This window comes from Suncus etruscus, chromosome 18 (assembly GCF_024139225.1).
Source record: "Suncus etruscus isolate mSunEtr1 chromosome 18, mSunEtr1.pri.cur, whole genome shotgun sequence".
Classification (NCBI taxonomy): Eukaryota; Metazoa; Chordata; class Mammalia; order Eulipotyphla; family Soricidae; genus Suncus; species Suncus etruscus.
Window position 1 is genome coordinate 11,005,649 of NC_064865.1, and position 27,003 is coordinate 11,032,651.

A 27,003-nucleotide genomic window follows, 5' to 3' on the forward strand; every position below is an offset into this window, starting at 1 on the left:
AACCACCATTCTTCTGCCTGGAAGGCAAACGTCCTACCTCCATGCTATCTCTCCTACCCATGAATATTATTCTTATATTAATTTTTTTAATCTCATGAGTGCCATCTTTCTATCAGTCCTTCTACCTCTGACTCATTTTACTCATCATGGTATTCTTCATGCCCATCCATGTACAGAAAAAGTTGTCACTTCAACTTTTTTCCTAATGGCTGCATAGTATTACACAGTATAGATACATGTATGATGGTTTCTTTATTCACTCCTTTGATCTTGAACACTTAGGTTGTTCCCAGATTCTAGTTTGAATAAAGATTCCTTTTGCTTCTTTTTTCTTTGTTTTTTTTTTTTTTTTTTTTTTTTTTAATGAAACATAGCAATAGGAGGTCTATGATTTGAGCGTGTGCTGAGAGCTAAGTAGCTCAACAGGTACAGTTGGCAAATTCAACACAGAGGAACTTCTATTGTCATTTATTGACAACTGGACCATGTTCTCTAGTTTTTCAGGCTGATTCTGGAGCAGGTCATGCAGGTGGGAATCTGGTGGAATCATTTTCTGTGGAAGGATCCTCTCCAGTCTACAATGTGACATTCTGGTCTTTGGGTTGTAGCCAGGAACTTCCACTTATCACTGCAAGGTAAAGAGTCTTGTCAGCTAACTTGCACTTCTTGGGGTTGCTAGTTGGCCTTCTGTGTGCACGTACATATTTAAATTAGGTGTAATTTATATTATGTATAATTGGTATTGTTGCTTAAAGTAGCAGTACCCAGTTCTAAGAACATAGCACTCAACTTACCTGACGGTAATAATCTATATTAGTCTAGATTCACAGTCTTTAATTTTGTATGTTTGGGAAGGGTCCTGAGAATCTAAACTTCTAGGACTTTCTTGGGCAATTGGTCTGCGGACAGATTTAGAACTAATTTTTTTTGTGAATTTCTGTATGCAGAGCCAGGAATAAAACCACCTTTTGCCCTCTAGCGTGCCAGTATAACAGGCCCATTTTAAGTTTAGACTGTTATAGTTTGGGTCTCTTGATTTTAATTTTGTTGTCTTTGATTTGGATATTTAGTTCTGTCCTTTTTATCTCCATCAACAGACCTGAGACAACTTGGCATCTGGTCCTGTCTTCCTAATTTTATAGAAAAATGCAGACATATGAGATAAAACAAAGTAATTAATGTCCTAACATTCTAAGAAAAAGGTGTAAGCCCTTATCTAGAAGATAAAAAGGGGTGGCAGTTTTTTTTTTTTTTTTGAGTAAGTACAGCAAAAGTTGGGGAAAATAGAAAGAAAAAAACCTTTGGTCTAAAATACAGGATTTCCTTACCCATGAAGCATCCTGCCATAAAACCAACTACAGGCTCTGGGCATACTAAATTGTCTAACTCCACTCCACAGTCTTTTCTTCAACCAGGTGCACTCCTGGGCACCAGGTTGTGACCCCCCCAAAAAAACAAAACAAAAACAAAAACAAATAAACCTCTCAAACTGCTACTTCTAAAGATTTACCACCAGATGGCAGAGTGCCATCAATTTTGCTTTCTACTAGCAAACCTTGCTAGTGCAGTTGACAAAGCAGGAGCTAAAGGATTAGGTTCCTCCCAGCTCTTGGAAACACAAGTGCTTTCATTTCTTCTCAGAATTTGTCGTGAAAACCCTACAAGATTGGAAGAACTAAAGTACTTTACCTTTTATAGTTTTTCTTTTTTTTTTCTTTTTCTTACTTTTTTTTAAATTTTATTTTATTGAACAATTTTATTGAAACAATTGTGACCTAAAGTCCTTCAGAGCTGAATTTCAGATATACAGTGAATCAGAGCCATTCCCACCTCCAAAGTCAATGTCCTTCCATCACCAATGGACCCAGAGTGTGTCCACTATCACCACCCTTTGCCCCCTGGCCTGCCAGTATAACAGGCCCCGTTAAGTTTAGATTGATAAAGTTAATGTCTCTTAAATCTATTGTTGTTTCTTTGGCTTTATTTACTCTGTTCTTATTTTTTCCCAATGAATGCATCTGAGACCACTGGACACTTGACCCCCAGCCTCCCATTATTTCTTTCTTCTTAATTTTATATAAAATAAATGTGGGAATATGTGGGAAAGCAATCTCCTGGATCCACTTTTCTTGATGTCATATTTCTTGGTCCTCTGGGCATGGGCTATATCAATGCCATTAATAAAAGTGTTGAGAGCTTTGATGATGAGGGGGAGCTGTTACTCTCTTGTCCTGGGCTTCAAATTTTCTTGTTATGATTCAGAAATGAGAAAGGTGAATTTAAGTCTATGATTAGTGAATTGTTGATAGTATTCCTTTTCAGTTTCCTCAAGCCCCTTACCTGCTTCTGAAAACTTTTAAGATCAAGCAGCCTTCAGACTGACTTCCCAAAAGTACATCATCCCCAGACCCCCAACACAGTCATTTTGCCTGACTATAAGTGTAGAGTTATTTGTATGCACATCAATCTATAGAACTAGAGATAATGGATAAAAAATCATATGTTTTCAGGGCCAGAGTGGTGGCGCAAGCCATAAGGCATTTGCCTTCTATGCACTAACCTTGGATGAACCACAGTTCAATGCTGGTATCCCAAATGGTCCCCCAAGCCAGGAGCGATTTCTGAGCGCAAAGCCAGGCGTAACCCCTGAGCATCACCGGGTATGGTCTGCTCCCAAAATCATACGTTTTCAAGGGTCAGAGTGACAGCAAAAAGAGTAGGGCTTTGCATGTGTCCTAACCTGATTCAATCTCTGGCATTTCACATGGTCCCACAAACCAGCCAGGAGTAACTGTTGTGTACCATCAGGCGTTGCCAAACCCCCAATCATGTTTCCCTTGTTGAAAACTTAAGAAAAACACAGAATAATTCATGGAAAATAAAATCACTAAAATTTCTCTGCTCAGAGTAATCTCTCTGAAAGTAAATGAATCTATATCTTCACAGCCCTTTTACCAAGCACTTTAGAACTTATATATAATAATTATTAAACTAAAATTGAATATTTACTTAACTTGTAACATATCCTCTTACCAATGAACATTCCTTCCCATTTCTTTAAATATTCTTCTAAAATATAATTTTTAATGGGTAGATAGTAATTTATCTCATGATTTGTTACTGTTTATTGGGAGCATTTGTTATAATAAAACAAGATTAATCTGACAGTGTGTTAATACATAGGAAAAGAATTCAGTTGGAGGAAGAAGCCTAAACTTAAGCTGAAGATACTGGGAGGGGAAGAATCTAGACCATAGATTCACTACCAATTTTGCAAACAGATTAGAGAATTCTACATTCTCCCTCCATTCTGTGTTTTAGGCCTAAGAATTGAAGCTGCAGTTACCAATCTCTTCACTCTGGGCCATTGAGCTTCCAGGTTTGATGCAGGGAGATTGGGAGTTACGTTTATAGGGTCATATTTTCACGTTGTATATGTGTTTCTATTTACACATTCTGTGCTCTCACATAATAGAGGCACCTAGTATTTGCCTGCTCGAGTTTTAGCAGGAAAGTGAACTGCCTGGTCTCTGAAATGGGGCTATGTTCTATCTAGAGTAGCTCTTCTTAAAGCTTACTGTGGACTGTACTGTTTTTTGTTCGGACAAAATGTAGCCCTGTGCTCACCGAAGGAGCAGAGGAAGGTGCTGGTATGATCCAGGTGAGAACACAGAGACTTCAGAGAAAAAGTCCACCCTTAGGAGGGGACTTCTGCATCCGGCTGTCCAATACAGTGATTCCAGGTAAATAGGCAATAGATGTGGGAGTGCAACATTTCTTATTTATGCTTTATTTAGAGCTGCAGTGGTCTGTGCCTATCTTCCTGACACCATGTCACAACATTCATTTTCTTCTCAGTGAAGTCTGCAAAACTATCAGGGAAAGTCAACCATAGTCTTTGGAAATGGTTGGGACCCTAAACTTATGTATTAATTAGACTTATCATTTTTATTTTATTTCACTTAACTTTTTGGTTTTTGGGACAGACCTGGCAATGCTTAGGTAAGTCCTGGCTCTGCACTCTCAGGAATTATTCTTGATCTCATGGCAGTGCTCTGGGGCCTATGTGAGATGCTGTTGATAGAAACAGAGTTGGCCATGTGCAAGGCAAGGCTTTACTTGCTGTATTATTGATTCAGTCCAACAGATGATATCTTTTTTAAAAGGATAAAAAATAAGTGCCGGAGCTGTGGCACAGCGGTAGTGAGTTTGCCTTACAAGTGGCTAGCCTAGGATGGACCTTGGTTCAATCCCTTGGTGTCCCATATGGTCCCCCAAGTCAGGAGTGACTTCTGAGCACAGAGCCAGGAGTAACCCTTGAGCGTCACTTTGAATGGTCCCAAAATTAAATAAATAAAAGAATGAAAACTAGTTTTTATAAATATGGGTGTTTCATGAGGAATCCATCTCATGACAGTCAAATTCAAGAGGAGACTCTGGACTAGGCAAAGGAAGGTTGCCTTTCTATGGCTATTACTCTGACCTTTTTCTTACCTGGTTGGCTGGCTGGCAGGGCTTTGAGTGTTCTTTTCTTCATTTCTATAGCAGGCATGAAGATGCTCAAGAGACCCACCTCACAGGGCGGTTGGAAGAGGTTAATTAAATGGAAAGTTTTAGTAAAGCCCTGAAAAGTGTTCAAACACAGGGCAGGCTTAAATGGAGTGTTGTTATTTCTCTTTGGGGATGTGGAATAGGGAAGCAGGTGGTTGGGCTTAAAAGAAATTTGAATAGAGAAACCAAAGTATAATGCCAGCATTCCTCAGCTGGCTTGGCTATGTTTTATGGATGTCAGCTGCTATGTGCCTCCCCCATTCCCTGTGAAAAGAGGCCAACTTTTCTCTGTTCATAGCCCCAGCTAAAAAAATTTTTCCAGGAAAAACCCAGCATTTAATTAGATTTCTCAGACATAGTTCCTAATATCTGGAGTTTACATTTTGAGTTGACAGGTGAGAGTTTTGATATGCTGGAGTGGGTAAAACTGGATGAAAGGTATTCTGGTACCAAAAAAGTATCTAACAAGACTAGATGTCTTCTTGAAGCCATAGCTTGAATTTGAGGATGTCTTGTGCTTTAAGAAGCACTCTGATAGTTATTTTTTTATAGAGGATTATTTTCATATAGATGATTCATGTATTATATTTCCTATGCCTAAACATTTTACCACAGGTGTCCCTGCACACATTTCAGCCCATAACCTTCAAAAACTGTTACAGAACAATGTTGATGACTTCACATCCCGTTACCTCAATGCCAGTGACTTCACCGTGACTGAAGATCGAAAATCTTGCTATGAACATGTGTGGACCCTCTCCTGGTCCACCCAGGTTGGGGACTTGCCCGAATTCATCAGTGTATGTTTTCTATTTTATTGAGTCATGTGGATCTAGTGCTCTGGAGCAAATGAAAAACAGAATATTGAAGGCCATTTAATTCCTAATTTGCTGGCCTATTCAGGTCAAGGGACATTATGACCTTTATCCGTAAAAGTTTCCAAAATGGTTTGATATCCTAGATACTGATAAAATAATATAAGTCCAACATCTCCTTTCATTACCTAGTGTTGTAGAAAAGTTATTGGTCAGTGTCCATCACACAACAATTCTACATCTGTTATTGGATAATTTAAGCAGATGTGATTGACTTAGATGATCATGGTGGCAGATGGTACAGCAGAAGGAAGTTTTGAAAAAGATTTGCTGTCTTTGTATAATGACAAAACCAGATGCTCTTGCATATTTAGGGTCTTAAAAATAATCTAATGATCATCTAGCATTTGGTTATTATGAAATGAAACCCAATATGAAATTTTATCTCCATTAGGTGATGATGGGGATATCTCATTTTCAAACAGAGTACTTGGATCCAGAAGAGGATAAAAGACTTTCTATAGTTGTTTTCTTTTATTTTATCTTAATGTCATTCATTTCAAATATATAATACATACAAGCACATAGAGTCAAATACCTCAATTCATTCGTTGTGCTTTTATGTCAACTGCACTGCAAACTAAATATTTCTTTGGTCTACTATGGCTTTCATAAACCATTGTTCACTCCAGATCTTTAGTCCTCCATTGCTTCAGTTTTACTTTCTAGATATCTTTTTATTATAAACAAAATATGAAAATTTTCTTCCCTGGGGCTGGAGTGATAGCATAGCAGGTAGAGCATTTGCCTTTCATGAAGCCAACCAGGGTTCTTTCCCTGGCCTCCTATGTAGTCCCCCGACCACCACAAGGAATAATTTCAGAGCACAGAGCCAGGTGTAATCCCTGAGAGCCATTGGGCATGACCACCCCCCCAAAAACAAACCAAAAGGAAATTTCCTTCTCTTTGATTATAACCAAGATTAAACTTTGTTTTACATGATAAAATTCACCAAAAAATGTCACTGTCTTAGGTTTCTGATGAAAATCTAACTGGGGTGGATGCTGCTGCCACCACGCGTGTGGTCTATGATGGTGGCGTTTTTCTGGGACCTATATTTGGAGATATGCTCTTGACTGCACATAAACACACTCAGGTAAGAGAGGTTGAATAATTCCCAAAACAAGGACTTATTTCAAATCTATCTTAGATCTTTCCTGATTTATAATGTGGGCAGATACCAAGTGTCAGTTTTTCATTTGGACACGAGAAACAAATTTTGTTATTTTCTATTTCTAATGGTATGAAAATTATTCTGAAAAGATAAGAATTTTGTAAACCTAGAAGCCTGTTATAATTATTGATATTATTGCATAACAGATAATAGAAAACCTCTATAGGTACATAGAGATTTATATCTGTACACGATGGAATTAGAAAGTAAATGACCCTTTCCATTAAAATATTTTTCTCTTTCCTATCTATTATTCCTTTTATAAATTTCTACTTCAGATTGAATAAAAACATATAAAATAATAAGTATATAAGTATATTATAGCCAACATATGAGTACCTGAAAGGAGGGTTAATATTTGCTAAGATTTTGATTTATGTACTAATTTACCTTTGTGTATTATATAAGATAATATGGACGTGTTCTTTGTCATGTATGTATTCATAACATTGCTCTCTTTTATAAGGAAATATGCTCTCCTAGTTTGTGTGATTTGCACCAAATTACAAAGAATTAAGTGAGCCATATTTAATTTTTTACTTTTTTTCTATCAAAGTATTGCATAGTTCTCTTAGATTAACAGTCTCAGGGGGGAGATGAAGCATAGTTTCCTCTTTTCTTTATGCCTTTCCTTTTATTGGTGCTGTTCTTAATATCAGGCTTGATTATGGAGTTCACTGGAGTTCTCACATCTAGTTTTGTTTCTTGCACACTTGGCTGCAGTAATTGCTTGGGGTCACATATTTCAGTTGCACACTTCTGTGGTTGTGCTAGGGATTCCAGACAGCAGAGCCTTTGGAACTGTACTCAGGTCATATGGGAGACATTAGAAATTGAACTCCTAGTCTAACACATGTGGGCCAAACACTTTCAGGCACTGACTTGGGTCTGCAATATGTACTTTGTAGGGTTCTACTATTAAAGAAAAAAATATCCCTCCAAATAAAATTTCCAATGTACTTTTAAGCAATTATATATATATGTATATATTTATATATACAGACACATCTACATACACAGCATACATATAATTTCAGAGCACAGAGCCAGGTGTAATCCCTGACAGCTAATGGGTGTGCCCTCCTAAAAACAAACAAACAAACAAATTCCCTTCATTTTGATTGTTACCAAGATTAGACTTCTTTTTACATAATAAAATTCACCAAAAATGTCACTGTCTTAGGTTTCTGATGAAAATCTGTATATATAGATTTTCTACTTCAGTATATATAAATATATATAGAAGAATACTTCATACATATGTATGTATATATACTTCATACATATATATGAAGTAGAAACAAGAAGCCAATTTTGTTTTCATAGGAAAGGCTTTTTGGGATAACTAGGTGGGTGACTGGTCATACCCAGTTGGAGTCATTGCATAATCTTGGCTTTGTTCTCAGGAGATTTTCCTGGTGGTGCTTGTAGGACATATATGGGGTAGGTAATTCAAATTTGGTATAAAAAAAAGTATTTCACCTCCTAAACTATCTGTTTGGCCCCAAAGAAAGGGCTTATTACATGAAGCTTGTACCCACTCAAAACTATACTTATAAAAAGCTGATTTTTAGGCTCAGAGTAATAATACAGTAGGTAGGACATTTGCTTTCTACACAGCCAACCAGAGTTCAATTCCCAGTGCCCCCAAAGAATCCTCCTGAGCACTGCCAATTGTAGTCCCAAAACAAACAAAATAAGTTCTTGTCACATTAGAATCTAACTAAATTTGCCTTGATGAAGAGAGGAATTTATTTAAAATGTTGTAAAATCTGCATACATATTTGGTTTTAGCATACCTACTTTCATTTTAAAACATTTATTGCCATTCATTATAAGTTAGATTTTTAAATTGGAAAACAGAAGAAGGAAAGAGAATCAGAGAACCACCAACACATTTTAATTTGAGCAAACTTGCCAAGTGCCCAAACACACAGCACATATATATTTGCTTCAAATTCCTTTTTGCCTTTTTTTCTACAGGTTCTTGTAAGAGTGAATGACATACCAGCTCATTGTTCAGGCTTCTGTACTTTTCAATACCTTGAGAGATCAACACCCCAAATCTATTCAGTATGGTATTCTCCAGGTAAGATGCACACTAAATGTAGAAATGAAGTATATGGGCCAGAGCAATAGTAAAATGGGTAGGATGTTTTTCTTGCATGTGGCCAACTCAGATTGATCCCTGGTATCCGATATGGTCCTCTGAACCTAGCCAGGAGTGATCTAGAACTCAGAGCCAGGAAGTAACCCTGAGCACAGCTTTGTGTGCCCTTCCACACACACACACACACACACACACACACACACACACACACACACACACACACACACACACACACACCAGAAAAAATGAACTATAACTTTAAACTCAGAATAATTTGTTAAGAGTCTTAGTACCTTGTGATGGGTAGATGGAAAGTACAACAGTTCATGGGGTACGGGGTGAGAAATGTACTAGAAATTATATTGCTTTTAAAGAAAAACTAAGTAATTGATTTAAAATGAAGACAAGTAGATTTTTTCCAATTTCATATATTCAGTATTTATTTTAAAATGTCATTTATTTTGACTTGTTTAAATATTTCTTCCTGCTGGTTCTTGGCCCACATGAGAGTGCTCCTGAATCATTGCTCTGTAATTGTTCACGGTGGTTTTCAGGGGACTATGAATTACTGAGGGTTGAACTCAAAATTCCTACATGCACAGCCTGTGTGTCAGCATTTTGAGTTGTAGTTTGGCTTTATTTAAAAAAAATTTACCTCCCTTTTAGGGGTTGATAGTGAGTAGGGCATTTGCCTTGCACATGGCCAACTGAGTTCAATCTCCAGCACCCTATATGGTCCATGTCTGCCAGTTGTGATTCCTAAGAGAAGAACCTTGAGTTTTGTCAAGTGTGGCCCAAAATCCCAAACAAAAAGTTTCTTATTTAGACTAGTTTGTAAAACAATTAAGATGACCATAATGTGCTACTGCAATAGAATCAGGTACCTAATATCTGAGTCAGCATACAATACTCAGAGTTTTGGGAGAGTGAAGTGAGAAGAAATGAATATTTGATGGCAAAAGGAATTCTCTCTCTCTCTCTCTCTCTCTCTCTCTCTCTCTCTCTCTCTCTCTCTCTTGATAATGAGGGTCCTTGCTAAGACATGACTCATTCCTCTTAATGTTCCTCCTTTCAGATGGCGACACTGATCTACTGGTATATATTACTGGGACAGGATTTTCTGAGGACTCACAGTCCTTGCAAGTTACAGTGTACAAAGCAATCTGCAAAGTTATCTTCTCAAACTTAACAAATGTGGTCTGTCAGAGGAGCCTGCTTCCTGTTGGACTACATCAGATCCTGATGATGGTGTATCCCTTTGGTCTTGCCATCAGTGCCAATGGAGGAGATGTCTTCCTGAATGTGGAACCCAAGGTCACTGCTGTGGAGCCTGCCAGAGCTTCAGAGATTGGTAACCTGGAATAACCCCAAGTTATTTCTGAACGTGTGAAGCTTGCATTCTAGCTTTTCCTATATAAGAACTTTTCTTAATATTTTTGGGCCCGAAGAGATAGCACAGCGGTGTTTGCCTTGCAAGCAGCCGGTCCAGGACCAAAGGTGATTGGTTCGAATCCCGGTGTCCCATATGGTCCCCCGTGCCTGCCAGGAGCTATTTCTGAGCAGACAGCCAGGAGTAACCCCTGAGCACCGCCGGGTGTGACCCAAACAAAACAAAACAAAACAAAAGAACTTTTCTTAATATTTTTAAGTGCAATCTGGTGGTGGTAAGCTTCTGTAACTTTTGCTTAGTTGATTATATTTAAGTGAGAATATTGCAGGGTAGAATATCCTTAGATGTATGTTTTATATTTTTCAGGATGTGAATTATCATTCCATTCTTCAACTAGCCTAAAACGTTCCTGCAGAGGAATCTAATAACAGCTTGATTAGAATGCCTCTACATTATGTTCTTTCTCTTTAGTCTTTACTGATCATACTTTATTAATTTTTCATTATCATTGACCTTTGACCTTTTAACAAGCTATGTCTTGTCAGTTTTTTTTGTTTGTATTTGGAAAATGGGTGTTCTAGTAGTTTCTTGAACATTTTTTTGTGAAAGAAGTAGTTTCAGGCCACACAAATGTGTGTCAAGCTTACTCCTGGCTCTTTTTTCAGGGATCATAAGTGGTACTAGGAGTTGAATCAGTTGAATCCCTCCCCAAGAGTGCTTAGAAATCATTAGTACATGGTGTTAATGGGAGGCATATGGTGCTAGGTATCAAGTACCATTGAGCTATTTTCATATATCTATTTCTCTAAATATTATTTATCATATCAGTTATTACTGGACTCTTTTTAGTGTACTTATTTTTTCTCTGTTAAATATATCCTTGTTAAATTTTCTATGAAGAATTTTTATTTAATTTCATTTATTAATTTTTTTTCATAATTAACATCTCTTTTGATTTTATAAAATCATATTAAGTTCCTTGATGAAGAGCTTTCTGTTCCTGCATTTCATGATGTCTTATTCTGTATGAGTGTGTATTTTTATATATCAGTGAATTTTATAATAGTGATTTTATTTTATGTACACAAAATATGTGATATTTTATTTAGATAGTTTTAAATTATTTCATTTTTGAGTTTAGCATACTGAAAAAAATATTCAAGATCTGAATGGGAATATTCTCTTGCTAGGCAATGGCTTTGGATTCTGGTAGGAATTACTCCCAGTATTTTCTCAGCAGTTGTGTTTGTACTAATGATTCAAAGTTCTTGATAATGGCAATTGTAAAATCTTTGACTCAGTTTTTGTTAAATCTCTTCTTTTCTACTTGTTTTAAAGATTTGTTCAAAATCTTTTTTCCTTGTTATATATATATATATATATATATATATATATATATATATATATATATATTTTTTTTTTTTTTTTTTTTTTTTTTTTTTGGCCAACCTGTTTGACGCTCAGGGGTTACTCCTGGCTATGCGCTCAGAAATTGCCCCTGGCTTGGCGGGACCATATGGGACGCTGGGGGATCTAACTGCAGTCCACGCTAGCGCTTGCAAGGAAGACACCTTACCTCTAGCGCCACCTTCCCGGCCCCTGTTTTATATTTTTTGTCTACTATTTTATTTCATTTTTAGCTTGCTACACTTTATCTATTTTGTTAGCAATCATGGTTTTTGCCTTAGTTTCATACTATTTTGACAAAGTAATTTGAACATGTTCCCATTTTTTCTGATGGTCAAATATACCATTCACAGCAGTAAGATGAATGTAGTCATTAAGCAGTTCTGAAAACCTAAAAGTGAGCAAAAGCTTGTTTTTCATATATTTGGTCTGTTTTTTATCCTCAATCTCTGAAAGTTGAGACAAGGCTCTGGATAAAGTAGACAATGCTTTAAAGGACCTACTTTTAGTGACAGGTCAGTCTGCGGCCCTAAATCTGGGTCTCATGTTCTCTTACCATGATATTCTCTGATACTTGGTTTCTCAAGGTAAAACGTTAGTTGCATTAACAGGGATGACATTTAAAACTCAGGGCAGGGAGAAATTTCAGACACCATTTACTTTAGTTCTCTGACTTGTGGCAGTAATGTATGTTGCTTTCTCCAGTTTTTCCAAGACACAGTATTTCCTTCTGCTTTCTATTTACTATTTATAACCTCTTTATAAAATATTCATACTCTAGAAGTTGAGCATACCATGTATATAGCTTAGGAACTTCATATTTTAATTTTATTTTTTTATAAATAACTTTTCTGAATCCCAATTGAAAATGCTTTTTTTTTTCCCCTATAGGAGGGATCTGGGCTATCATTCGAGGCTTTAATTTGGAAGATGTTGGCTTGGTGTTATTTGGATCTCAGTCTTGTGCCATCAACAGTACCACAAGCAATTTACAAAGAATTCAATGTAAAATACCACCCAGGGTAAGTGGAATTCATGGGCATCTCCTTCTTTCTTTATGAGCAACTTTTTAATGAATCGTTTAGTAAATGATCTTTTAGTGAATCATTTCTTAGCACTAAGTGAACTGATATGAATTTGACATCATAAGAAATATGTAATGTTTATATTTCTGTTCTCCTATAAAGTGGGAGACTCACACCACAAACGGAGCTCAGAATTAACCTCACAGTTTATTCTTTAAAGAAAATGACAACCAGGCAGTCCTACTTCACTCTCTCAGTGACACAGCATAAATAAATGAATGTAGCACACACAATAGATGCTGCCTTACAAAAATTATCTAACTTGAAAGTTTCCATAAATACTTCAGTATTCACCAGAAATTCTCTTTTGGAGGTATGAAATAGAAGTTTAGGATTCTAAAAAAAAGTTTAGGATTCTAGTATTTTTGATAAAAAAATATCTTCCCAGAGATTTCCTCCATTGAAAACTGGTCTCTTAGTCCTCTTTTCTTCAATTCTTTCTTCATAACCAATTAAGAAGTAAGAACACAATCTGCTTTGTAGCTATTGCTGAGAATCATGTTCACAGCTGCAGTTAAACTTCCTATTTAAAGAAGATATCAGAGTTATCACCATTCCTAGGGCAGCACTCAAAGATGGTGATTTAATTGAATAAATAAAGATATCTGGGAAAAAGGGTTCAGAAAGATCTGTGATCATTTATTTCTTATCTAGTTACTCAAATATTATGAAATGTTAGCATTTGTATAAAATTGTGCATGATTGTAATAATCTTTGTTTAACATAGTTTGTCTAACTTAGCCCTATTCCTGGGCATTTAGATTAATCCTGATATTTCTTATTTTAGACAAGAAAATCTTGATTAGCCTAATGACTATATTTTAAAGGTATTTTTGGAGATAGATCTAATTATAAATATTCTGACATAAAGATATATAATATACAATTAGATATTATATTAGTTTTATTAATATATAGCTAGATAAATCTAATCATAAATCTTTTGATATATATTGGTATTGTTGTGTCCAAAATTTCACATATTTTATGCATGAAGCCAGATAATTTTTATTGAATGAAACTTATTTATAAAGATGTGTGCATGTACACTTAAATTAACTATCTTACCTTATGTTTTATTTTCTTTAGCTTTTGAAGTAAAACTGACTTTAATAATACAAATTTAATGAATTTTTACTTGAATTTTTGAAAATTTAAATTTAATTGAATGAGTTTTTTGAATTGTCTTTTCCCAAGTAACTTTTTATTTTTTATAATTTCATTATTTAAGCACCATGGTTACAAATATGTTCATCATTGGGTTTCAACCATAAAATGTACACCCCCCTCATCAGTGTAACTTTCTCCCCACTATTGTCCCCCATTTCCTCCTCTCCCATCCTCTGTCTTAAGACAGGCATTGTATTTTTTCTCTCTATCATTTCTCTCTCTATCATTGTCGTGGTAGTTATTTCTCTAAATGCATATACCACTCATAATTATTAGCTTCATATTCTGGGTTGGTCCTTCTGGCCCTCATCTATATTGTCTCTTGATATTCTAATTACACTGTCCTTTATTTTTCTTAATCCCACACTATTCTGTGTTTAACTTTCTCCCTCTGACTTATATCACTCAACATAATAGTCTCCATATCCATCCATGTATAGGGATATTTTGTGATACTTCATTTTTTCTAATAGCTGCATAGTATTTTATTGTATAGATGTAACCACAGCTTTTTTAGGCACTCATCTGTTGTAGGACATCTGGGTTGTTTTCGTATTCTGGCTATTGTAAATAGCACTGCTATGAACTAGAAGTGCAGAGGACATTATTTTTTTTTTGTGGCCCTAGGGTATATCCCTAGTAGTGGTATTGTTAGATCATATGTAAGCTCAATGTCTAGTTTTTATAAAGAATATCAATAATTTTGTTCCAGAAAGGCTGGACTAGATAGCATTCCCAACAGCAGTGAATAAGAGTTCCTTTTGCCCTACGTTCACACCAGCACTGATTATTCTTGTTTTTAATTTTTTTTAATTTTTTTAATGATGTTTGACAGTCTCTGTGGTGTGAAATAAAATCTCATTGTTGTTTTGATTTGTGTGTGAGACATAGTTACACAGTTGTTCATTGTTGAATTTCAGACATACAATATCCAACACAGTCTTTTATCAGCCCTTTATCATTGCACATTCCCTACCATCAATGTCCCTAGTTTTATTATAGTATTGTTATAGTTGATGGCTAATTTATAGTTAATTTATAGATGCGTTGAAACTTTCATTGTTCTGTAGATCTAGTCGGTGTGTCAAATGTTAATAGTTCTTATGTTCTCTTTGGAGCATTTTATTTGTGTTACTTACATAACCACAATAATCTAATGACTTATTTATTTCTCTCCTCATCCATCTCTGTGTGTGAAAGACAGAGAGACTCAAAAGTAGCAAATATGTCCTTCAAAATATTTGTTTGAAATTTAAATTTCTGCATATAATTCTTTCATGTCAGTATTATATAGAGAGATTTAACACTAAGAATTTATTTTTTAGAAGAAAGATAACACTGTGAATGTGACTGTCATGATGAAGGACTATTCGGCTGTTCTTCCCATGGCCTTTACATATGTCTCCTCTTTAAACCCAGTGATCATATCTTTAAGTAGAAACCGGAGCAGTATAGCAGGTAAAATATGTGACTTTGAAGAATCTTCTAAATTTTAGATTATTGGTATTATAATAGGCAAGCAATGGGCTATTAATTTTATTGAGAGAATATATTTGAATACTTTAATGAAAACTAGCATTATAATTATAGCAAACATTGAATAAATTTGCTTACTATCTTATTTCTTTATAAAATTGGTCCCGTTTTCATCATGAAAATGAAGTGGAGATTTAAAGGTAACTATTAAATATTAAACATATACTATGTGCTAATAATAGCATAGAAATAAAATAAATATTGACTTTTTAAAACTAATTTACAAGGGTTTTAGCTTTAGTGTATGGATAAAAATCTTATCTATGACGATGACTTTGGTAAGTATCAGATCTGGGATTTTAGTTCAAGTTTCTGGTTGCAATTTTCAAACCCTTAGCTATTTAAAACTTACAGTTTACTGTATGATATCAATTTGGCATCAGGTTCAGTTAAAGTTTTATTCTATATTAGAAATATGATATCGGGGCCAGAGAGATAGCACAGCGGTGTTTGCCTTGCAAGCAGCCGATCCAGTTCCACGACCTTAGGTGGTTGGTTCGAATCCCGGCATCCCATATGGTCCCCTGTCCCTGCCAGGAGCTATTTCTGAGCAGATATTCAGGAGTAACCCCTGAGCACAGCCGGGTGTGGCCCAAAAACCAAAAAAAAAAAAAAAAAAGAAAAGGAATATGATATCAAGGAGCAAGAGATAACATTCTTGGTTAAGACATGATATATATATATATATATGTATATATATTATTTTATGTATATATATTATTTTATGTATATATATTATTTTAGGGGGGTCACACCCAGCAGTGCTCAGTGGTTCCTCCTGGCTCTAAGCTCAGATATCACTCCTGGCAGGCTCGGGGGACCATATGGGATGTCAGGATTCGAACCACCATCCTTCTGCATGCAAGGCAAATGCCTTACCTCCATGCTATCTCTCCGGCCCCAACATGATATATATTTTGATTTATTTTATTTTGCATAGAGGTTCATTCTGTTACTCTATTTCTAGAGTGTGATAGACTTTATACTATTTCTTCAGTTCTAGATTTCATGCTATTACTTCATTTCTAGAATGAAGAGATCAGGAACTAGGATCTCTCTTTTTTTTTTTTTTGAATTACAACCAGCAGTGATCAGGGGTTACTCCTAGCTCTGCACTCAGGAATCACACCAGCACACCAGTGGGGCAGTGCTCAGGGACCATATAGAGTACTGGAGATTGAACACAGATCTGCTGCATGCAAGACAAGTGTCCTACTAACTATGCTATTGCTCTGGCCCTAGGACATGATATTATTTTTAAAAAAGAATCAACTTTGTGGCAGTTTAGTCTTTGATAATACAGATGATATGACAGAGTGGGATTATTGTTATGCCATGCCATGCAGACTTGGAAATATACCATGTAGTATATCTTTCTGGTTAATTGAATAACTGACAGTAGTTACAGCAGCCATATTTAAGATTTTATCAGAAGGTGATATCAAATTTCTCAAAGAAAAGTCTGGATGATTTTTCTGGTACTATTTCACTTTCAATTGCTCAAGAGTACATAAATAAATGAAAGTGTCCTTTAGATTTTTCAATATTATTCAGCTCAGATAGTGCAGAAGAAGAATTTCCTGCCTCAGGCAACCGAAGTGTGTAAAATTCCTTAGTGGTATAGATTCCTCCCAATGAAGTAGGAAAGGGAGGAGGGAGCTCCGTGTTCTATTCAGATTTCAGTGATTTTGGCTTTTAATAAAATTTTTTTTACCTATAATGAAAAGAATAAATACATTGCATCAGTGCCTTAGAGGCATCTAGGATTAACTTAACAATTGACCAACAGCCCAAGGAGTTCACCATATCGATATATACAACATGATGCATTATTTGCAGAATTTGTACTCACATTTAAATCTTTCTACAGGCAGAATGGAAAAAGAACATGTTATAAAGTCCACAAAGGGTGTGAGTCTACTGGGAAAGACTCTTTTGAAAATTAACATCCACATATCTCCATATAGGAGATGATAAAGCTGAAGGTGATAGTGACCTAGGGATAAAGTAAAAGAAATAGGAGAAGAGTTAGGGAATGTGAAAGAGGATTTGGCATATGAAACTATTAGTGGTTTTCTTTTATACAAAATTGTATCTGAATAAAAAGCCAATAAAACCAATGGTTGGGTTAGATATTTAACTTTATTTTCAGTGGCTTTCATTGTTTGGGGGGAATAACTCTTTCCAGAATATTATGAAGATTTGAGACTAAAGTAGATAGCTCAGAAATTAATGTGGAATAAGCAATGAATTAATGGTTAGTGAGTGAATGCCATCATTCCATCAGATACGGAATATTATATAATTAAGACCAGTTTGTGTCTGCATATCAGATGTTTGTGATTCTTTAGCTTAAAAGCCTTCCAAGAACAATTATCTCCTCAGTTGGTTTGAACATGAGCTCAATTAAACAGAATTTTAGGCTTTGGAAGACTCATTTCTTTTCATTCACAGTGAAATTGCACCCATCTCTGGAGACCTATGAAAGGCTCTAGGTTGATTCCTTGGATTAATGAGTGTGACATCATCTGACACAGATTTCCTTATCCTCCAGAAATGTTCTTGTAATTTTGGGGGGTGTAATATTTTTCCTTTTTTTTTTTTTTTTTTTTGGGCCACACCCGGCAGTGCTCAGGGGTTACTCCTGGCTGTCTGCTCAGAAATAGCTCCTGGCAGGCACGGGGGACCATATGGGACACCGGGATTCGAACCAACCACCTTTGGTTCTGGATAGGCTGCTTGCAAGGCAAACGCCGCTGTGCTATCTCTCCGGGCCCGGTGTAATTTTTTTCTTTTTGGGGGCTAATTTTTTCCTAAGGTCGCTGTGAGACCTTTCTCTATAAAAATTGCCAAAAAATCCTCTATATAAAGTTGTGCTGTGCTCATTGCCAACACAAGAGCTTGTCATTTTCCCTGTTTAACCCTGAAATTCCTTGAATTCACCACACTAAGGTTTCAGACTCCTCATGTAGAAAAGAATTGGGGAAAACATGAAGAGGCTGTGGAACAAGAGAGTAAATTGAATAGGACCCTTTTGAGAGAGCTGTCTTGGGAATTAAGATTAAAACTTAATAACAAAACCTCATCAAGTAGACCTTTTTCAGTTTTCATAATGAAACTGTCAAGTTTTGTTTGAAAGAGTCAAAGTGATTCAGGTAGCTAAGTGGCAGAGGAAGTATTTGGATAGTGATGTAGTCTCCATAATTCTTCCTCTTTGATTTTACTTTACTTTTCTTCTTTTTTTTTTCCTTTGGTTTTTGGGCCACATCTGGTGATGCTCAGGGTTTACTCCTGGCTATGTGCTCATCACTCCTGGCTTGGGGGACCATATAGGACACTGGGGGATCAAATCGAGGTCTGTCCTAAGTTAGTGCATGCATGGCAAACATCCTACTGCTTGTGACACTTCTTCAGCCCCAGATTTTACTTTTTCAAGCCATCTCTTTCTTCTCCTCCGTATGGGTTTTTATGCATTAGTTCTCCAATAGTGCTCCAGTGTTGGTCTCTATAGAAACTTTAATGATCTTTAGCCAGGGTTGTGTCTCTGTGAGAACATTGAAGTATAGGAAAGGTAAACATATTTATTTCCTCTTCTATTATAGGCTTTTAATACTTTAGTGGTCTGTAGACTGAATTTTTACTACCCTCTATATTTGGTGGTTCTTATAGAATACTAGGATAGCTTTAGTCATATCCCTTTCTTGCTGAGAAAACTCCCTTTCTCCTCTTCACTTTTGGATTTGTCATAGTTTCAGTGGAATTATAAATATTGTCTTGATATGAGATTTTGTTTGTTCTTGTTGTTTGTTTGTTTTGGGGATACACATGATGGTGCTTAGGGCTTATTATTGGCTGTGCTCAGAAATCACTTCCCACGATGTTCAGGGGAACTCAATGTGTTTCTGACTTTGGAATCCTGACCAGCCAATTTCAAGCAATTATTAATCATATTATATATGTGTATATATATAATTGCATAATATTGCTCTGCTCTGAATAAGATCACTTTAATATTCTTTTTTTTCGGGGGGGGGGCACACCCGGCTGTCTGCTCAGAAATAGCTCCTGGCAGACACGGGGGACCATATGGGACGCCGGGATTCGAACCAACTACCTTTGGCCCTGGATTGGCTGCTTGCAAGGCAAAATCCGCTGAGCTGTTTCTCCGGCCCCAAAAGAATTTGTTTTGTTTTGTTTTGGGGCCACACTCGTTTGATGCTCAGGGGTTACTCCTGGCTAAGCGCTCAGAAATCGCTCCTGGCTTGGGGGACCATATGGAACGCCAGGGGATCGAACCACAATCCTTCCTTGGCTATCGCTTGCAAGGCAGACACCTTACCTCTAGCGCCACCTCATAGGCCCCCAATATTCTTATGTATGATTTATCTTGAAGCTCTTTGGCAACTATTATAGTACCTTTGAGATCTCTTTGAGTGTATGCTCTGTGTTTATTTCTGTTCTCTCTGTGGCTTTTTTTCTCATGGGACTCAAATATTATTTGAAGTAAAAGAAACTATATTAGAATAGCCATAGTGTACATAAAATTTCTTTATTTTTTGCACATAACAGATTAGTAAAGTTGCCTATTGAACTAAAACATTAAAATGTAAGAAGATAGTTTTCAGACCATTTGTTTATTTCCATTTGTTAATTATATTATTATAATCATAATGCTGATTATACTAACTTCCCTTAACATGTCATCAGGATAGGTGGGGATCAAAAGTTACCACATGTGAAATACTGTCCTCACAGATAACATTATTATAGAAGTCATTACACATTGAAATTTAAACATCTCTTAATCAAAAAGGGAAAGTTAAAACAAAAGATAGGGTGTTGAAGAGAATTATATTAGAGTGGGTATAGCACTTGCCTGGAATATAGCCAACCAGAATCTAGTCTCTGGCACTATATATGGTTATTTGAGCCCTTGCTAGAGGGATCCCTGAGTACAGCAGAGTATAGCCCCCCCCAAAAACAGAATATGAAAACAAACAAACAAACAAAAATGGGTATGTGGGGTTGGTTCCTGATAAAGATCATCAGACCTCCAAACTACTACTTAATTTGCCTGAGAATTAGTACCCATTGAGTACAATTGTTTTGATAATATTATTTTCTATTCCCTGGACTGTTATTTTATTTAAAAACTTACACCAGAAGCTCATGAAAAAATAGAGTTCAGTTAGAATAATCACTCTTAAAGTATGATGCCTGAGCATGACTGTATTTAATGCCAATGACAATTTTAGAATTAAATAGATGGATAAGCCATCATAGAGGCTAATGGAATCCTCACCTACAGGAGGTGAAAGCCTTTTCATTGGAATGATGTTTCTGCCAAACTGCTCTGATTTGAATGTGGAAGTCCTTATCCAGGATACACCAGCTCAGATTCATGCATTGACAGCTGAGGGCCTGGAGGTGGCGCTGCCTCCACTACCAGCAGGTCTTCACAAAATCTCAGTCTCCATCAATGGGATCAACATTTGCTCACAAGGGTAAGAGGATGCGTCTCATTAATGTTAGGTCTGTTTGATAGTCCATGATCTGGTTGAGGATTTCTAGTTTTAATTGGGGGTTTCACCTTTCTCCTCTACCTTCCTCCTTCTCCCTTAATTGTATTCAGAAGTTAGGGAACAAGTACTTTTCATGTAGTTTGTACATGATATAATATCATGTAATTTGAAATTATCTTAAAAAATCTATAGAGTTATTCTTGGCTTAGAATCATCCCTGGCAGGCTCAGGGAAGCATATGGGATGCTGGGGATTGAACACGGGTCAGCTTGTGCAAGGCAAGTGCTCTACCTACTGTACAAGCTCTCCAGTGGTATAGAACAGTTCACTTTTAAGATAAATTCTAGAAAAATTTCTGACTTACTAGTGGGACATTTCTAGAACAAAGATGTCATAATTCTTGGTTTGGATGGATATGCAGAAGACATCTATATGTGGCAGGAAAAAGTGTGCTTACATAAAAATTCATGATCAAATATAATTTTAAAATAATATTTGGAGCTTTGAATAGATGGGATAAACTTAATTTACAAACAATGTTAATATCCTTATTTCTCTGAACTCTGTTAATCTATTCTTTCTCCAGAAGTTACCTCTATTCATTTAGAAAGTAACTAAGCATTATGGGACTAATGTTACCACATAATACCTATATCATACCCATATGATATCCATATACATTTTGCCCACTATTTTCTTTCTTCTTTGTTAGTCCATATCATTCACAGTTGTCTAGTATTCATGCTTTATTTTTTTCCTTCTCTCCCAAATGTGGTTTACTCTTGAGAAGTATTAGAGACAGGGGTTCTAACTTCACTGTGCAATAAAAAATCCATATATAACTTTGGACTTACTCTATACAGTTTAACTAATATTTGCATTCTGTTGATCAGAGTCTTATCAATAACAGTAAGGTGAGCACATCTATTTTTTATTATTTGATTATTTTTTTTGTGAGCCACAGCTGGTGGTGTTCAGGTTCCAGGAATTAAGCCCAGGTCAATCTTTGTTTGCACTGTTATTCACTGTACTATCACTCTGTCTCCTGTTATATGATTGTACAGTGTGTATTCATAATAACAAAGGGAAAGTTTATTTACAAAATCACGATGGAGATAAAATTCATTTTTAGAACTAGAGTATATATGTATGCTTACTGTTTAGAAATATGCTTATAAACGAACCATTTTAAAGTGTTTGTTTTCTTTTCTCCTTTTCTGTTAAGTTTGATTATTTGATAATAATTTCCTATTTCTGTAGGATTGACCTTCTTATTCACTACATTACAGAAGTTTTTAGCATTGAGCCATGCTGTGGATCCCTTTTGGGTGAGTGTCTGTGAAGAGACTGTGAGCTTACCTGGCTTGTGTACTCATCTAATATACAGATTTTGTTCCTGAATTCACTGGCAAGAAACCAGAGAAAGGGCAACAGGAGTACCTTTTTTTTTTCCCTTAACGTAAAATTCCAGGTCTTGGTATACATTTTAGAGTGTAAAAATTTTGGTGATTTCTTAGCTTGGCAATGATTTTAAGAAATAAAAAATTTTTCTACCAAAAAGTCACACCTGATTTTTTTTCATGCAAAAATCTAAACTTTTTAATGGGGATACACCCTGTGTGAATATCAACAAATCAAATTTCCTGCATTTGTCTTTCTCTCTCCTTGTGCCTCAACAAAAAGAAGAGGAATGAATCTTGGTGCATTGACTGTCCTCTGGAAGAACTCAGATATATTAGGAATACAAATATCCTGATATGACTGAGGAAAGGACAATAAACACCAATAAATCTAGGAAACTATTTTTAAAAATATTGGCAGTGGCGTATTTGCATGTAAATAATCATAATGATAGTGTACAAAATAGTACATTACCTATTTTGAGTAGGTAATAGATAAAATCCTTTGGTTATAGCGCAGAACTAGTAATGCTCTACTGTATGTTGTTTTAATATTTGTCTAGAAAATAGGATTTAATTACCTGAGTGTAAGACGGTTTATAAATATATCAGCAGTCACAAATGGAGTTCAATGGTTCTAAGGCCCTTGATATGTTTTTTGTATAAATAAAATATTTTTAAATGTTTATATTTATTCTTATATAAAGCATATCACATGAGTATATATGGACACATACATATATAACTATAATTCAAGGGATAGTGGACTATTCCATAGAATATGATAGACTAAACAGGGAAGTTTAATAAATTTATTTTTAATTTGTGATATATGTTAAATCTCTTATCAATAATAAAATATCTAAAATATATACAAATAATAATGTCAGATAACAAAAACCTGACAAATAACAAAAAAGACAGAATTTTTCTTTAACATGTCTTATATTTGTATGCCTATGTATGTACTCTTTATGAAGTAACATAGAAACAAAAATAACATCAGATAAAATAGTAAATGGAATATGACATTAATATATTTTGTTGATAAATGTGATAGCTTCTAAGATAGATAGATATATATGTATATGTATGTATATACTTGAAATTTTTGCCTTAAATGTTATAAAGGCCTTCATCTACAAACCTTCACATTGTTTTCTGTTTTATGCATCCCAGCCCCTTATTCTCCCCTCAAAGATCATTCTCTGAATGTGGGTCTGGGGGGGGGGGGCAGGAGAGGGAGTGTGAAATCCTTGAACTCTCATTGATTCACCTCTCAACCCCTGTTTAAATTTTATTTTCCGTGTGTCTGCTTTAGGAGGAACCATCCTCAGCATCTCAGGAGAAGGGTTCGGCAGGGACCCCACTTTGGTTCAGGTCCTTGTGGGCAATCGATCGTGTGCCCTGGTGACTTCCACAGACCAGGGCATCTGGTGTGAGACCCCACCCACCCCCACGCTGCCAGATTTGGGTGCTGTTGCCTTTGCATATGCGGTGGACGTCTGCTTCAGCCTCAGGCCCTTGGCCCATGGATCATCGTTCCTATGCCTGGTGGGGAAGAGTTTTACCTTCACTTATAAAGTAGCTGCTACCCCTGTGGTCACTGCCCTGTGGGATGTCATCGTGAACAACAGCCTAGAGATCTCAGTGGCGGGACACAACCTTTCAGACTCTGTGTTGCTTCTGGGCCACTTGGCCTGCAGACTGGAGACGAGGGATTTTGGAAACGACAAGAGTGGGTGGGCATGCTCTTTCCCTCTTGACAACTTGGAGGCGGGCATCTATCCTCTGCAAGTGCAGCAGAAACAGTTGGGATTTGCTAATATGTCTGCAGTGTCCCCGAAGTTTTTAGTGACACCCCAGATAAAAGTCATCTCCCCTACCCATGGGTCAGTTTGTGGTGGGACAGTCCTTACTGTGAGGGGATGGGCCCTGCATTCTACCAGGGGGTCAATTCAGGTAAGCTTTTCGGGTCCTTTCACTTGTGTGGTTTTGAGTTGGGGGAGACAGACTATTCTTTGCCAAATAAAGCCAGAGGGTAACCCCTTGCCTGGTGTATCGTATGCTCTAAACATTACAGTCCTGGTGGATGGGCTGGCCAGCAGGTGTCTGGGCACTTGCACTGTCCTTCTCTCAGAAGAGAGTACATCCATAGTGGAGGCTTTTGTGGCCCAGGCTCAAGGGGCCCTGACTTCACTGCTGATTTGGGGTGTGAGATTAGGCAGCACTGCTGGTGAGTTGGTGGTGTTGGTAGACACTCACCTTCCTTGCACTGTGACTTTCTGGAATGGGAGCTACATGGCCTGTTGGATCAGTGACTTGGCCCCGGGACAGCACCACCTTTCAGTGCTTGGTACAAGAAACGGGGATGCTTGCTTTGGTAACATTTCCCGAGACTTCCATGTTGGACCTCAAGTGTTTCATTACTTCCCCAAGAACGTCAGTAAGCATGGCGGGAGCATGTTGACCATGGAGGGAACAGCCCTGAAAGGCTGGAACTCAACATCAGTGTTCGTGGGCCAGCAGACCTGCCTGACAGTGAACATCAGCTCCGTGTTTATTCGATGTGTGCTTCCTGCTGGAAATGGTCCTCAGGCTCTAAGCTTAGAGGTAGATGGGATTTCTTACCAGATGGGTGTCATTGGCTATAGCCACAACTTCACCCCAGAATTGCTTTCCATTTCTCAGAAGAAGGATGTCTTAACTTTTGAGGTGACCCGGATCTCTGGAGCAGCAAACATGGATATTTTTATAGGGAGCTCACCTTGTCTGGGCATCTCTGGCAACTATTCTGTTCTCCAATGCCTGGCCCCAGCCCTGCCTGCAGGGGACTATCCAGTCAGGAGTTATGACCACAGGAGAGGGTGGGCCTCTTCTGTTCTGCTGTTCACTTCCAGAATCGCTGTTACCACAGTGACTGATAACTTTGGTAAGTCCAAAAAGAAAGGCTGTTCAGTAAATAAATGTCTTGCCAGCTGTTGTCATTTCTGTGAGTTATTTTTATTTATTTGTGTATTTATTTTGGGGGTCACATCCAGCAGTACTTAGAAATATTACTCCTGGATTTTCTCAGGAGACCATTCAGGGGTTTGAACCTGGGGAGGCCGCATATAAGGCAAATGCCCTGCTTTCTGTACTATTGCTCTGGTCCCAGAGTTAGGAGATTAATATTGATCTGAGAAACTGGAGCAGACTGAAAGGTGATTGGCCTCCAATGATCACAGTTTATGTCGTAAGCTGAGCTTTGTCAAGTTTTTAGGTGTTTGTTGTTTTAATAAAGAACTGATGGATGTTCCCCCAAGTGCGTAATTTTATTTAAATTTGATGCACTGAGCTCATTTAATTTGTTAAATTTAATTTTTATTTATTTTGGAGAAGGTGTTTTGGACTCCACCTGGTGATTTTCAGGGGTGACTTGGCTTTGTGCTTGAGTGACCCCCTATGGCTTGGGCTTGGGGGGGGGCATGTGCTGCCAGGGATCTGACTAATACAAGCAATCACTTTACCTCCTATGGTATCTCCTCAGCCTCTAACTGGATTTAAGTTAAATAATGTCATTTGTAAGAGTTCATCTTTGGGTCACTTACATAGAATAAAAATGGCTTTTCATTTTAGAACTTTGTGCCAATTTAATTGATTTTAAATTCATTAGATTAGATGGATTAATTTTTGTGAAGATCTATAGTCATTCCTACCCAGTCATAAAGACCAAAAAGAAATTATATTTGCTTTTGTTATAAATGGCAAAAGGTAAAAATATCATCCAGTGTTTATTTGTAACAACTTTTGCAGAGGCGACTTTATCACTGAGCATTAAGAATGGCTCCACCAAGCTCTTTCCCCAGAAAATGGTCTTACACAAATTGAGTGTTTATCATATCACTCAATTTTTAGTATATGTGTTACTTACACATGTACTATATATAGCACACATATAATATATGATCACATATAATATGTGATTTACGTTATTTGCTATTTATGATTTGGTAGGTTACTTTTGGGAGTTGAAAACACCAAAATATTTTGACCATTTTGAACAACAATGCATCTTAACTTTCTGCCATTTCTGTAGATATTTGGACCATATCTGGCCAATGCTCAGAACTTATTTCTGGCCCTATACTCACTCTTGATAGGCTCAGGGGACCAACGTGGGTGCAAGGGATTGAATCCAGGTCAGTGGTAACACACTACCATTTTATTTTGACTTAGGAAACGATTTACAATAATATGCTCTATTCCCAGGTAATGGAGAAAGTCTGTTGTTGTTGTTAAAATGATCAGTGAGGTACCTGTATTTATTGCAGCACTATTCACAATAGCCAGGCTCTGGAAACAACCAAGATGCCCTTCAACAGACGAATGGCTAAAGAAACTGTGGTACATATACACAATGGAATATTATGCAGCCGTCAGGAGAGATGAAGTCATGAAATTTTCCTATACATGGATGTATATGGAGTCTATCATGCTGAGTGAAATAAGTCAGAGGGAGGGAGGGTGAGAGAGAGAGAGAGAGAGAGAGAGAGAGAGAGATGCAGAATAGTCTCACTCATCTATGGGTTTTAAGAAAAATAAAAGTCATTTTTGCAACAATCCTTAGAGACAATGAGAGGAGGGCTGGAACTTCCAGCTCACTTCATGAAGCTCACCACAAAGAGTGGTGAGTGCAGTGATAGAAATAACTACACTGAGAACTACCATAATCATGTGAATGAATGAGGGAACTGGAAAGCCTATCTAGAGTACAGGTGGGGGTGGGGTGGGATGGAAGGAG

At 36.8% G+C, this 27,003-nt stretch overlaps 1 protein-coding gene across 1 annotated transcript in view; it reads left to right on the top strand.

The window, feature by feature from the left end:
- Positions 1-27,003, top strand: part of PKHD1 (PKHD1 ciliary IPT domain containing fibrocystin/polyductin) — a 507,893-nt gene that overhangs the window by 40,255 nt on the left and 440,635 nt on the right. The window contains exons 21-31 of the mRNA XM_049765224.1: positions 497-635; positions 3,616-3,743; positions 5,167-5,351; positions 6,400-6,522; positions 8,584-8,689; positions 9,786-10,061; positions 12,399-12,529; positions 15,088-15,220; positions 20,607-20,802; positions 22,081-22,148; positions 23,542-25,152. Of these exons, the coding sequence (XP_049621181.1) occupies positions 497-635; positions 3,616-3,743; positions 5,167-5,351; positions 6,400-6,522; positions 8,584-8,689; positions 9,786-10,061; positions 12,399-12,529; positions 15,088-15,220; positions 20,607-20,802; positions 22,081-22,148; positions 23,542-25,152 (3,096 nt within the window). The remainder of the gene's footprint in view (positions 1-496; positions 636-3,615; positions 3,744-5,166; positions 5,352-6,399; positions 6,523-8,583; positions 8,690-9,785; positions 10,062-12,398; positions 12,530-15,087; positions 15,221-20,606; positions 20,803-22,080; positions 22,149-23,541; positions 25,153-27,003) is intronic.